This window comes from Eleutherodactylus coqui, chromosome 4 (assembly GCF_035609145.1).
Source record: "Eleutherodactylus coqui strain aEleCoq1 chromosome 4, aEleCoq1.hap1, whole genome shotgun sequence".
NCBI lineage: Eukaryota > Metazoa > Chordata > Amphibia > Anura > Eleutherodactylidae > Eleutherodactylus > Eleutherodactylus coqui.
In genome coordinates this window covers 211,241,153-211,255,251 of record NC_089840.1, presented here as the reverse complement: position 1 = coordinate 211,255,251, position 14,099 = coordinate 211,241,153, and the positions used below count along the sequence as shown (strand labels likewise).

General features: G+C 42.7%; 1 protein-coding gene across 3 annotated transcripts in view; it reads left to right on the top strand.

The window, feature by feature from the left end:
* LOC136626007 (solute carrier family 22 member 15-like) overlaps positions 1-14,099 on the top strand; it is a 223,707-nt gene that overhangs the window by 93,174 nt on the left and 116,434 nt on the right. For all 3 annotated transcript variants that reach the window (XM_066600695.1, XM_066600693.1, XM_066600694.1), the window contains exon 8: positions 3,979-4,064. In XM_066600695.1, coding sequence (XP_066456792.1) covers positions 3,979-4,064 — 86 coding nt within the window. The remainder of the gene's footprint in view (positions 1-3,978; positions 4,065-14,099) is intronic.

Sequence of the window (14,099 nt, the reverse complement as noted above, 5' to 3'; positions counted from 1 at the left end):
AGCATTGTTTTTCACGCAGCTCACACGTCTCCACAGGCGTAAGGACGGACAGAGGCTGGACAAATAGATTTGTTTTCAGTTTTTTCCCACCAACAGGCAGCACTGCGTATATTCAATGAACCTGAGAAGTTTAATAACTGTGCTGTGTCCCTGCTTATGTGTCACAGAACGTGAGGGTAGCAGAGTTATTATAACTCTTGGAGAGCAGGTATTTTTTTTCCCAATTAAGGAAAGCAAATGGCGAACCCAGCAGTAAAGCGTAGCTGGCTGCGTATGATTTAGCAATGTTTTTCACGCAGCTCACACGTCTCCACAGGCGTAAGGACGGACACAGGCTGGACAAATAGATTTGTTTTCAGTTTTTTCCCACCAACAGGCAGCACTGCGTATATTCAATGAACCTGAGAAGTTTAATAAATGTGCTGTGTCCCTGCTTATGTGTCACAGAACGTGAGGGTAGCAGAGTTATTATAACTCTTGGAGAGCAGGTATTTTTTTTCCCAATTAAGGAAAGCAAATGGCGAACCCAGCAGTAAAGCGTAGCTGGCTGCGTATGATTTAGCAATGTTTTTCACGCAGCTCACACGTCTCCACCGCCCGTAAGGACGGACAGAGGCTGGACAAATAGATTTGTTTTCATTTTTTTCCCACCAACAGGCAGCACTGCGTATATTCAATGAATAATAACTGTGTTGTGGCCCTGCCTATACAATTCTTTCCCTGCAGTATCAATGGAGGGTGGAATGCTCTGCAGAGGCGATTTTGAGAAGCCCAAAAAAAATGCAGCACAGCTAAAAGCAGCCTGGACAGTACTGCACATGGATAAATATGGCCCTAGAAAGGACCGTTGAGGTTCTTGAAGGCTACACTCACTCCTAACACTCTCCCTGCCTATGCAGCACTTCTGTCCCTAATGCCGGGTGCAGCGGTCTGCAGAGCCGATTTTGAGAAGAAAAAAAAATCCCACTGCTAACAGCAGCCAACACACAGCTATCAGTGGCCCTAATAAGGACCTTTGGGGGTCTTGAAGCCTACACTAACTACCAATTCTTTCCCTACAGCAGCTCTGGTACAAACAGCACTGTCCCTCATCTAACTCACACCGCATCTGAGGCGAGCCGCGGGAGGGGCCGACTTTTATATTAGGCGAACACCTGATCTCGCCAGCCACTCACAGCAGGGGGGTGGTATAGGGCTTAAACGTTGCAGGGGGAAGTTGTAATGCCTTCCCTGTCTTTCAATTGGCCAGAAAAGCGCGCTAACGTCTCAGGGAAGGAAGTGAAAGTAACCAGAACACCGCATGGTGTTCGTCACGAATAACGAACATCCCGAACACCCTAATATTCGCACGAATATCAAGCTCGGACGAACGCGTTCGCTCATCTCTAGTTTTCACCCAATCCGTGTTGTCTCATTTTAAAATTTAAAATTCTTATTAGTAGTCACAAATATTAGATATAGCGGCCTAGCTATCACATCACTTAGTTCCTTTAGTATCCTTGGGTGTATTCCATCCTCGCCTGGCGATTTTATATTTTTTAAATCTTCTTTAACCGGTTCCGCACCTCCTCCTGCGTTAGGTATGACATATTTTGCGAGGGGTTTATTTTACTCCCCTGCATCTCATGTGGCTTTTTTCTTTTCGTTTGTGAATACGCTTGAAAAGAAACTATTTAATAGGTTTACCTTCCCTCCATCATCTTCACTGATTTCTCCTGCATTGTTTGTTAAAGGGCCAGTGCTCTCAGTGCAAATCCTTTTGCTGTTTATATAGTTGAAAAATGGTTTGGGGTTGTTTTTGCTCTCTTTGGCGATCCGTCTTTCTCCTTAGCAATTTTGATCTTATCTTTGCATATTTTGTTTTTTCCTTGTACGATTTTAGCGCTTCTTCGCTGCCTTCTTGCTTTAGTAGTTTGAACACTTTCTTTTTTTCATTTATTGCCCCCCTTATGTCTTGTCGAGCCACAATGGTTTCCTTTTACTTGAAGTTCTTTTATTTTTAAAGGGAATGAACTGCTCACATGAGGTGATTAGGATCCTTTTAAACTCTTCCCATTTGTCCTCCGTACTGTTATTTTTGAGGAGGTTGTCCCAATTAATGTTGCCGATAGTAGTTCTAAGCTGATCAAATTTTGCTTCACTAAAGTTTAGTTTATTTGTTGCTCCCTGATAAGATTTATTATTGAATGACAGCTGGAAGTTGATTATATTGTGGTCCATGTTCCCCAAGTGCCCCTCAACCTGTCCCCTCTTTATTCTGTCCGGTTTGTTAGTTAGTACTAAGTCCAGAATGGTCCTCCCTCTCGTTGGTTGCCGCACAAGTTGGGTAAGGTAGTTATCTTTAATTACTCTCAAGAACTTATCACCCCTATGAGATTTGCAGGTTTCGTTTTCCCATATTATATCTGGATAATTAAAGTCTCCCATGATAATTACTTCGTTGCAGTTTGACACTTCTTCTATCTGTCTTAGTAGTAAGGTTTCAGATTCTTCTGTTGCTTTTAGTGGTCTATAGAAAACCCCTATCAGGATTTTGTTATTTTTAGCCATGTATGTTATGTTGTGTTTTTTTTTTTCTTCTTTTCTTTTTTTTTCTTTTTTTTTTTTTATAATGTGTAAGGAAAGCATTAGACTCCATTGCAGATTCAATGTGAAATCCTGTATGAAATAATGCATCATGTGGATATAGCAAAGTAACTTGACACTTAGGCCGCTTCCACACGGGTGACTTTATCGCATAATTTTCTCGTGATGCGACAGTGCTACCAATCGCATGTATGTGGAGCCCATGCTTTCCTATGGGATCCACTCGAGCGATGTTTTGTAGCCTGGGACATTGCGAGACTACAAAATCGCGGCATGCTCTATACAGCTGTGATTTGCTATTTTTTTGTAGCCCACGTTTCCCTAAGGAGCCTTCCTTTCTGTTGCATCACATCGCACGCCAATCACATTTCGTGCAGTGCGATGCAACTTTTACAGTAAGAAATCCTGCTATAAAAGCCCCAAACTAAGCCCTAGCTGCATCAGAAAAACTAAAATAAATAATATATCACCTAAGAGGCACTGTCATCTCTGGCACATCTCCTCTTCACCTCCGGCACTTGTCTTTAGTCTTCTGCCAGCCCTTCCTGGATTGGAGGATCAAAATCCTCACCTCCAGAAAGGGCTGGCTGTGATTTGGCTGAGCCATTTCGCTTGAGAACTAATCAGAACCATTGCTCAATGAACCAATCACAGCCATTCATTCATTCATTCAATAAATGGCTGCAATTGGTTCATCAAGCACTGGCTCTGATTGGCTGAGCGCTGCGGTGCTCAGCCAATCAGAGGCAGTGCTTTCTGGAGGCAAGGATTTTCCAATCCTTGACCAGAGGAGATGTCTGAAGACAACTGCCGGGGACCGTGGAGAATATGCAGCGGAGCTGACAGCGCTTCTTAGGTGATGTCTTTGTTTGTCTTTTATGCAGCTAGGGCTTATTTTCAAAAATCCTCGTACGTAGTGCTACAAAATCGCATTATTGCTGTGAGAAAACAGCAATATTGGACGGACCACCAATGCGATATCGCTGCAATTTCCTCGTGGCGATATCACGTTGCCTGTGTGGAGGTGGCTTTAATGTGTTAAATTGTGGTACAGAAGTTTTTCTTGCCTTTTCAATGGACTTTGTGGTGTTAAACTAAGATTACTTGTTACAGCAATTTATCAAAGTTTGAATAATTTTACTTTTTGCTGCATCTGACTTTCAGATGGACAGCCCTCTATATGGTCAATGGGGGCCCATTTGGAAATGATAATGGAACGGTGTTGGCCTGGTTAACCCTTTAACTTTATCACATTCTCAGTGTGAACTGCCTCTTAGTTACGTCTATGTAATTTGACCATATACTTTGAAAGTTTTGAATGTTTGTCAGAAGTATGATTTAATAAAGAACAAATGTTTTAGTGAGCTTTTTTTTTTTTTTTTTTTCTTTTAGGTGTGGAAGAGGAAAATCCACAGCTGGTTTTCTAGTTTTTGCTGGAATGGCCTGTATATTTACCATGTTTTTACCAAACGATAACAGTAAGTAATGGGAAGGGAAAATCTGCCCCCTTTTTGAATAGTTTAAAATGTTCCTCTTATAGCAGCAAAAATTTGCAACCTGGCAGACCTTGTGTTTTTAACGCCCTTAATGCAGCATGTTGTAACTGTACACTACTGGGTGTTGATGGGCTACCTTGACATTTGGGGGCTAAAGCAAGGCCCCCCAGGTTTGCCATAGGTAAAAGCCTATTTGGCCATACAATAGATTGTCAGTATAACACGGACAGACAGTAATGCTTTGGAATACTATGTATTTTAAAGCACTATGAGTGGATATATATTGTATGTGTATTGTACATATTTTCATATGTACCCTCAAATATAGGTACATATAGGGCACTGATGCAATCAGAAGGACTGTTAGAGGAACATTTAAGGTATTCACTACCCTGCTGCACACAAGACTGAAAAAAAGCCCAAAGTATATTTGCCTTTTTTCCACTCAATCCTGCAAAAGAGCACACCCTCATATAACTACATCAATGGAAAGATAAACAAGGTATGCAACAAGGAAAGAAATGCTTGGTCCTTAGAGCCCAAAATAGGACCAAACCTTAAGAGATTAAAAACTGTCCACATTCACAACCAAACTTATTTATTGCTTCAATGCATCTAAAATGGAAAAATAAAGCAACATTCAAATCACCTTCCTTAAAAATGTCCGACCAGTTGTCTACAGAACCAAAGTAGATCTATGCATCTCCATGCTACAGACACAGCATGTCTACCCTGATCCTGCACTCCTTTATATCAGTTCCTGACTTTTGCTTCACATTCTTCTTGGTATATTAGCAGCGAATCGGTTGCATACATAGTGAATATTTTTGGCTGCAATACTTATTTAATTTCTTCAAAAATATAAAGGATAATTTTTGATTTTGTGTACTTCTAGATGTTCCACCTTACTCATTGTAGGGCATGTTTGCACAAAATGAACCTTAAGGCCTCATTTCCACGAGGAAAATCGGGCCCGCCGCGGATTCTTTATGGAGAATCCGGAGCGGGTCCCTCCTGCCCCGCGGACATGAGGCCAAAAAATAAGAATAAACTCACCTCTCTGGGCGCTGCGGATTTTAAATATTAATTTACCCGTGGACATGAGGCCTAAGTTGTTCCAAAGTGGTAATCCTTGAAATGCTGCTTCCTCAAAAGTGTGTTTTGGTGCTCAAATCTACCTATATCTCCTGCAGTTAACTTTATTTAAATTGTTTTTCTAAAATAGGACTGAAATGTGACAATTGTAAGAATTCGTACATGTACACTATGGACCTTTAGGGCATAACTGTAAAAATTCATACATGTACACTATGGACCTTTAGGGCATAACTGTAAGAATCCATACATGTACACTATGGACTTTTAGGGCATAACTGTAAGAATCCGTACATGTACACTATGGACCTTTAGGGCATACATATAAGAATTCGTACATGTACACTATGGACCTTTAGGGCATACATATAAGAATTCGTACATGTACACTATGGACCTTTAGGGCATAACTGTAAGAATCCATACATGTACATTATGGACCTTTAGGGCATAACTGTAAGAATTCGTACATGTACACTATGGACCTTTAGGGCATAACTGTAAGAATTCGTACATGTATACTATGGACCTTTAGGGCATAACTGTAAGAATTCGTACATGTATACTATGGACCTTTAGGGCATAACTGTAAGAATTCGTACATGTACACTATGGACCTTTAGGGCATAACTGTAAGAATCCGTACATGTACACTATGGACCTTTAGGGCATCCCTGTAAGAATTCGTACATGTACACTATAGACCGTTTAGTTACCTGATTTTATTTTCAAGCATGGCTTAACTAATGTGTTTTTAAAAGATTGCCATTCACATTACTAAAGAAGGAAACCACTTGGTTGGCTGACACATTTCTAATCAAAGAGAGGGGAACTTAAGGTGCCTTTTACACAGGACAACTGTTGTCCCAGCGACTATCACCCTTGTGCTTTCAGTGAATGGATGTGGAGCATGTTGGAGATCTCTTCTGGCTGCCCGCCTCCATTCACTGCAAACAGGAGTTGCTCAAACTTTGAATGACTGTTTGCAGTGAATGGAGGCGGGCAGCCAGAAGAGATCTCCACAGAGCACAGAGGGGGAAAAAAAAAAATCGCATTAGCTCACCTGTGCCCGGTCATTGACTGTGTATATAAGGGCCAATTATTGCCGACAATCACTTTTTTCCAGTGATTATTCAGGTGATAATCACCCCATGTAAAGGCACCTCTACTTAGAATGTCACCTTGAAACCTCAAGCTTTCCTAAAAAGCACTTTAATCTATTGTTTCATGAAGATGGAGGAGATTGCAACACATGTGCCACCGATGCTAGGATCAGAGGGGTGCAAAGCACCAAGAGGTTAAATGCAACACATAGGATTTCAGTTTAAACTGGCCTCATACAGCCTTTTTTTTTTTTTTTGCTCCCTCCACAAAAAAAAATTCCTGGCCACTCTGGCCATTGATTATACAATATAGCTTCCCTAGCTGTTAGCGTGAAGGTCTACTACCTAGCACCTCAAATGGCACACACACTCTCAGACCAGCGGTCCTGACTCCTACAGGGTAGCATACTTCTTCTCTGGTTAGGAGCCCTGTATGAGTACATCACCACCTTTCTTGAAGGAGCCAACACCCAATGATTCATTGAACATCCCAAACCCTAAGTGTAAAGAGTAGAGTGGAACCTTCTCTTTCCATTTTGGTGACTCTGCCCTTTCACCATGTTTTTTCGCACGCCAAATAAAAGGAAAGGACATTTTTTTTTTGTACAAAAAGACCTTAATATTATCACACTCTGTGATAAAAACTTGCCTTTTAGTAGCTGTACTGCTATAGCATGTAGAAGTGTAGTGGAAATATACAGTTAGCGGCCCCTCAGAAAGTGCACATCTGATCTAGGCTATTTGGTATGTCATTCGGCTTCATATGCTATGCAGCGTACTTTTGATGTTGGCCATCAAGCCTTCATAGAAGTCATGTTGCATTTTCACTTTTGAAGTTTTTATAGTTCTGTTAAATTTTGCAGCATAAACCTTTCTTAATATTCATGTGATGACTGATGGCAAAGCTGTGATATTGAGATGGATAACCCTGAGCAGTTAGTTCAAATCGTTCTTAATTTAATTTAGAGTAAATTAAAGCAGAATTTTCGGTAAAGATAAAGTGTGTTCTTGAAAGAGGATCAAACTTCCTTCATATGCATAACCACAAACTGGAACAGTAGTCAGATATTATTTACTTCAGAGAATTCAACTCATATTCTATTACTGAAATAAAAGGCTGTTCTCATTAAAGATGAATGGTTTTCACCAAAGTATTAGAATCTGTATTCTTTTTCCTCCATAATAGAATTGTAACTCTAAGGCCTCATGTCCACGGGGAAAATCAGATCCGCTGCAGATTCTACATGTAGAATCTGCAGCGGGTCCCTCCTGCCCCGCGGACATGAGCGCTGAAAATAGCAATTTAAAAGCATTTACCTTTCCGTAGCGGGCGGCGAAGATCAGCTGTTCCTCACGGCCGGATCTTCATTTTCGGCCGGCGGATGAATTCCTGACGCCGGCGGCACATCGCCGGCACGTCGTCGACGTGCCGCGCGCATGCGCCGGGCACATCCGCCGAGCCGAAGCAAGGGAGATGCAGCCGTGAGGAAGAGCAGAGCTTCGCAGCCCGCTGCGGGTGAGTAAATGCTTTAAATTCCTATTTTAGGTCTCCCGCGGATCCGGACGGCTTCCATAGGCTTCAATAGAAGCCCGCGGGAGCCGTCCCCGCGGGAGACCCGCACGAAAATGGAGCATGGTCCAGATTTTTTCATGCTCCATTTTTTTTAAAATCACTTTTATTGACGATCCGCGGGTATTTATGTACCCGCGGGTGGTCAATGCATCCCTATGGGGTGCGGATCCGCGCGCGGGAGATCCGCTGCGGATTTTAAATGTCATTTTGCCCGTGGACATGAGCCCTAAGGCCTCATGTCCATGGGCAAAAGAAGAATTAAAATCCGCAGCGGATTTTAACTCTTCTCCTGCCCGCGGATCCGCATCCCATATTGATGCATTGACCACCCGCGGGTAGATAAATACCCGCGGATGGTCAATAAAACTGATTTTCAAAAAATGGAGCATGAAAAAATCTGGACCATGCTCCATTTTCGTGCATGTCTCCCGTGGGGACGGCTCCCGCAGGCTTCTATTGAAGCCTATGGAAGCCGTCCGGATCCGCGGGAGACCAAAATACGAATTTACTCAAATGCTCCGGATCTTCCCTTCGCCGCTGCTTCATCTTCTCTCCGTCGCGGCCGTATCTTTTTTCTTCGGGCCGGCGCATGCGCGAGGCACGCAACCGACGTGCCCTGCGCATCCGCCGAGCCGAAGAAAGAAGATCCGGCCGCGACGGGGAGAAGATGAAGCCGCGGCGAAGGGAAGATCTGGAGCGGGCGAGAGATAAGTTTATTCTTATTTTAAGCGCTCATGTCCGTGGGGCAGGAGAGACCTGCCACGGATTCTACATGGAGAATCCGTAGCGGGCCTGATTTTCCCCGTGGACATGAGGCCTAAGAAATACTATTCTGGGACTGTCACCCACAAGGTTTTGTTACTTTTATTCCAATAATGGCAGAAATCCAGTCAAAATGTTTTGTTACATTAGAGATACTGTACACGTGATAAGATGAGGAAGTCTGACCTTGGAACATTAGATTTCCAAAATGACTTGTCAAGTGCCTGTTTTCACATTAACGAATGCATGAATATGTTCCTATCCATTTTCGACTAAATCCATGGTGGAAAAGGTCTTTCACACAAAACCCAATAGGTAAATCCACATGTAGGGTTCTTTAACGCTACATCTGCTCCGCTCTCCCTTTTCATTTCGGGGTTCTGTCTAAAAAAGGCTAACAATGTGACCTGGAAATCTGGACGAAGCCATAGCCTTAAATGTGTGAAATGGAGACCCTTTTTGGTCTCCGCTTTACAAGTTTTCAATCCTTGATGGTGGTCTTAGCTGGATAGAAAAGCATTGTCCACTGCAGTTTTCTGTGCAGCAAGAAAAGACCATCAGGGACCGAAACCTAGTGAAACGGACACAAAGGTAGTTTCCATTTCACTATGGTTCCATCCACGTCTCCGTCTCACTGCAGTATTAGGCATAAAAGACTGAAACCGCAGATAGATTTCAGGGGAACCTTACTATGTTTCATTAAATTGGCCATAAGTGTCCTTTCACTTGAAACCTAATTATTTGGAATTTCTCTTTTTTGTTTTTATTACTTTTTTTATGCATCCAAGGCTGGCCAGATTCACATGTCAACATTGTGCCCATGGCTCAGGCCATACATTCCACCCTAACCTGTAGACCTGATGCTGTAAGGTAAAATTGACCATTTGACAGGCCCAGCTTCATACAGTAGAAAGGGGTAATCATGTACAGGCTGCTTTTCCACCTGGAAAGAAAGGGCCTTTTTTTTAACTTTTTTTTCTTTCTTTTCATGAAGCTTCATTTCTGACTTGATGTTTCTGGTATTCTAGTTCCTACACAAAGCCGTACTGGGGGCAGCCCAAAGTAAGAGAAATGCAGAAGTGTTCCCTTTGTTCAAGGTATTAGAGCTAGTTTAAAACGGGTCATTTATTGAAAAGTATAGTTTCTACACTAAAATGAAGTGCATAAATCTGGGAAAATGTGACACTGTTTGTATTTGGAGGATGACAAAGATATCTGCACTCAGATGGGGAAAAAGGATTAAAGGATCTTCTGCTGTTAAGATAAACGCTCCCTCTGGGCTCTCCTGCCCGCTATCGTCTCCTACTCTAAGTGGTTGTTAGACCTCACTTACTATCGCTGTCTATCTAAAGATGTGGCCCAATTTACATTTTTACAGCCGTCCATACAATATTCATTGTTGATAGTTACCAGGTAAAGATTTAATAATGAATAAAGATGTCTTGCCAACAGAGGAACATAAATGTACTTGCTGTTGGACATGAGTCCTTAAGCATAGCTGCACCCAAGACAGCTTCTTGTGCATATTTTATGACCGTGAGATGTGCAGATCTGCAGCTAAAAGTGATGTTTTTGTGTCAGATTTTCAGTGCTTCCCTAAAGTACTTTATTTGACTAATAGAACAGTCAACCGCAATGACCCCTGAAGGATTTTTTTTTTTTTTCTTTAATCTTCCTTTGCTAGCCTTTTATTCTTTTCTTACACACAGATCATTTTAAAACAAATGACTGATGGAATTATCCTCCACAGCGCCACCTATTGGAATAGTAGCTACCCCCCTGAGTCAATATTGAACGACTTAATAGGCTTTGAAATAGGACTAGGGATATTGACTCAGACTCAGCGAAGTAGGGTTAAGAACTAATAAAGTATAAAAAAAAACATTTGCAAAGTTGTATAGAACCAGATTTGCCTGCACTAGAGACAACAGTGCAGGCACAGCTGCAGCGCCCTCTTCAGTTATGCAGGTACAGGGGTTATCTGAAGATGGACTTCTCAGCCCGTCTTTACCTAGCTGCATAGCTGAAGAAGGGTTTTGTATGAAAAATGTACAGAATAGGCTAAGAAAACCAATTACGAAAAAGTTTTATAATCGCTTATTCTGTACATTTGTTTAAAAAAGTGCAGCTACTCTTTAATTTTATGTAAATAAAGGGATTTGCACTTTTGCTAGTTATCACATTAGCTATCAAATAAGGCAAAGTTCTTTGAAAAGGCCTTTTAAGGAACCAGAAGATCCGTAGTTATCAGATGGGTAAGATGTACTAGAGTATCTTGTCTCCACCACAAGTATGGGTGGAGACCCAGTGCTGGGCTGTACCTGTGTACGCCCAGAAGTTAGTGATTGGTTGCCTAGGACTGAGGTTTGCCTTGGATGGAGGGTTAGGGTTAGTTTAAGTGTTAGGCTTACATTATTAGATTATTTATACCTATTAATGTAAGCCTAACACTGAAACTAACCCTAACCTTCAATACAAGGCAATCCGTCCCCGGCAGCTTACCATCATTTCGGGCGACAGCTCTTGTCCATGCCTGTGCGGTGGGGAGAGGATCGTGGAGCATACTCACAGCGGTCTCCGGTGCAGGGGGACCAGTAGCATACATGGGAGTACGGCAGGAAAGCGCAGCAGAGGACCCCAGGGACAGCGCTCCCAGCTGCAGCGGGCACAGGGGGAACAGGAGCCCACATTGGCAGTGCGGCATGAAGAGTAGGCTGAAGCACATCTACTCCCGTCCCCCTGGTCAGCCGCTGCCGGCGGGGACCGCTGTAAAAGTAGGAGTCCGCCAAGGAGAGCAGCGGAGTGCTCGGTGACAGCGGCCCCGGCTTCAGCAGTGTCCGCACCCGGCGGAATACTACCCAATCGGAAGCTAGGGGCATTCCCTCCTGCTAAGTGCTGTGACACCCTCCTAGCTTTTGGTGTTGACAAGGTACAACAGTACCAATGCACTGAGCCTTACGTATCTAGGTCCGTTTGTAGCCGTACCTGATTTATATTGTATAATTTTGTGTCATCCGCAAATATTGATATCCTAACTGGCAATGGCATTCTCTTATGTTATCTGCAATTTTTAGTAAGGCTACATTCACATGGGCGAGCACGATATTCGGCCAGGAAACTTGACGATTCGAGGTGTTTTTGAATGAATAACTCCTCGCATCATTTCTGTGGAATTGCAATCCTCAGGCGTGTGTTTCACGTGCGTAAGGGGATCGCATGTTGCCCATGGATTTCAATGGGAAACATCATATCGCACTTGTATACACATAAAATAAATAAATCTTGCCATGCAATGTCTTTTAAGTTCCCATTGAAAACCTTGGGCAAGGCTTCTGGGGGAATGCCAAAAGAAAAAACAGCCTGCGTTTTTTTTGTTTGTTTTTTTTTAATCCTCACAGCATCGCTATAAAGGGAAAAAATTGCCCGTGTCTATAAGTTCATTCATAAGAATTGAGTAATATATTCAACGCATAAAACTAGCGCGAGATTCTCGACCGTGTGAATGTAGCCTAAAAATGGAACATCAGAAACCTTCTTGTTCTGGTCATGTTAGACTACATAATGTAACATAGGCACACACATGATTTGGTCTGTCATGTGACCTTACATACATTGGTCAGCAATAGAGCACAGGATTAGTGAGGGGATGATCTCATCAGAGGACAATGTCCTCACTGAACAAGTCTGCAAGCCCCACCTCATAGACTTGTTCACCCCTATTAATCTCATTAGCAACTCGGCAACATTTCCTGAAAACATGAATAGCGTACAGAAAAGTAAACTTAATTACTCACTAGTGTGCAATATATAGTAAGTTAATATTGATTCTCGCCCACAAAACAGTGACAGATGCTGACATTTATGGAAAGTGGAAATAATTGAAATGTTATGATGTGCTTGACATTATAGATTCTATAACAAAATGTCAGCTTGCCATCAGTTTTCTTTTGTTGGGCCATAGATCTTACACCGATCAACTTTTTTCAGCTTCAATTGAAGACTTTTTCAAGCTTGAGAAAAACTTCAATTGAAGCTGAAAAGTCACATTGGAGTAAGATTCGAGGCCTAATAAAAGAAAATGACAATCTAATGTCTACCGGTATCTGCTTTTGTTTTGTTTTGTGACTTTGTTGATGGATGAAGACTAACTCAATACACAGACGGTTGGATCCACTTAATCTATTGGCGCTATTCTATGGATTCTTTGTCATTGACCTTTTTTGACCATAGTTGAGAAAGGCCTTTCTGTAATATCTCTTGCACCTTGTGCACATGGCCATATTTTGGAACTACAGTGAAACCTTTTTGAGACTAATACCCATAATTGCATTGAAAAAGTTGCCTTACAGGGGTGGTCTTCTCAAAGAAGATTGCATAATATATGGTGGAACTGAAAATGGTCACCGGAAATGTGATCTGGATTCCAGGTTGGCCTTCTTAGAAGTGATGTCTTAGAAAGGTATCACGGTATATTGTACAGAACCAAAATTCAGCATCCATGGCTTGCTCTGGGCACATACTGTACCTCAGGGTGCCTCTGACATTACATGAAGGGGCAAAGAGGTTTTGTTGCTCAGTAATAGTGTCCCCTATATCAGCCTAATAGTATTACAACTGAGGCCAATATAGTGGACACTATTACTACTGAGGCCACTGTGAGGTTAATATTACTAGGGCCAATATAAGGGAAACTATTAGTAATAGTGTCCCCTGTATCGGCCCCAGTAATAATAGTATTACTTAAGGCCACTGTGGGGGTCACTGTTATTATACTGTGGCCGATATAGGGGACACTATTACTACTGAGACCACTGTGGGGGTCGCTTTTATTACTGGGGCCGATATAGGGGACACTAATACTACTGGGGACGATGTAGGGGACACTATTACTACTGCGGCCACTCTGCATGTGGCAGCATACCTCAGGCTGACTTTGTGAATGTTTGCACGTGGCAGAAATGCGATGGAATGTCTGCGGCAAATCTAAAAAACAGTAAAAATCTGTACCGTTTGTGCAGATTTTGACTGGAAACCAGCTGCATATTAGCAGCCCATTTCATACTATGCAGTGCTCCCCTCTCCTCTGAAGGCTTTCCGCTGTCAACGCTCCCTGGCTTTCAGGTCACAGCGGCCTAGTCAGGTGGGGCTCTGCTGGTCAGCTGACGCCACTACAGGCCACTGGGATGCAGAAGCCAGGGAGCGCTGACAGCCGGAAGCCTTCGGAGGAGGTGAGGGGGAATGCCGCATAGTATGAAATCTGCTGCAGATATGCAGCTGATTTTCCAGTCACAGTCCGTACCAATGGTGCTCCAGGGCTCCAGCTAGAAAAACAAATACACAGCGTTCCTCCCTGTTTATTTTAAAATGGCTCTGTCCTTTTTATAATGACAGAGGTAATAATCATACGTCGTGATAAGCCCCGCCCCCTTACGTGTTGGCACTTTGCTATGAATAAGTGGGTTTTGGGTTGCAGTTTGGGCACTC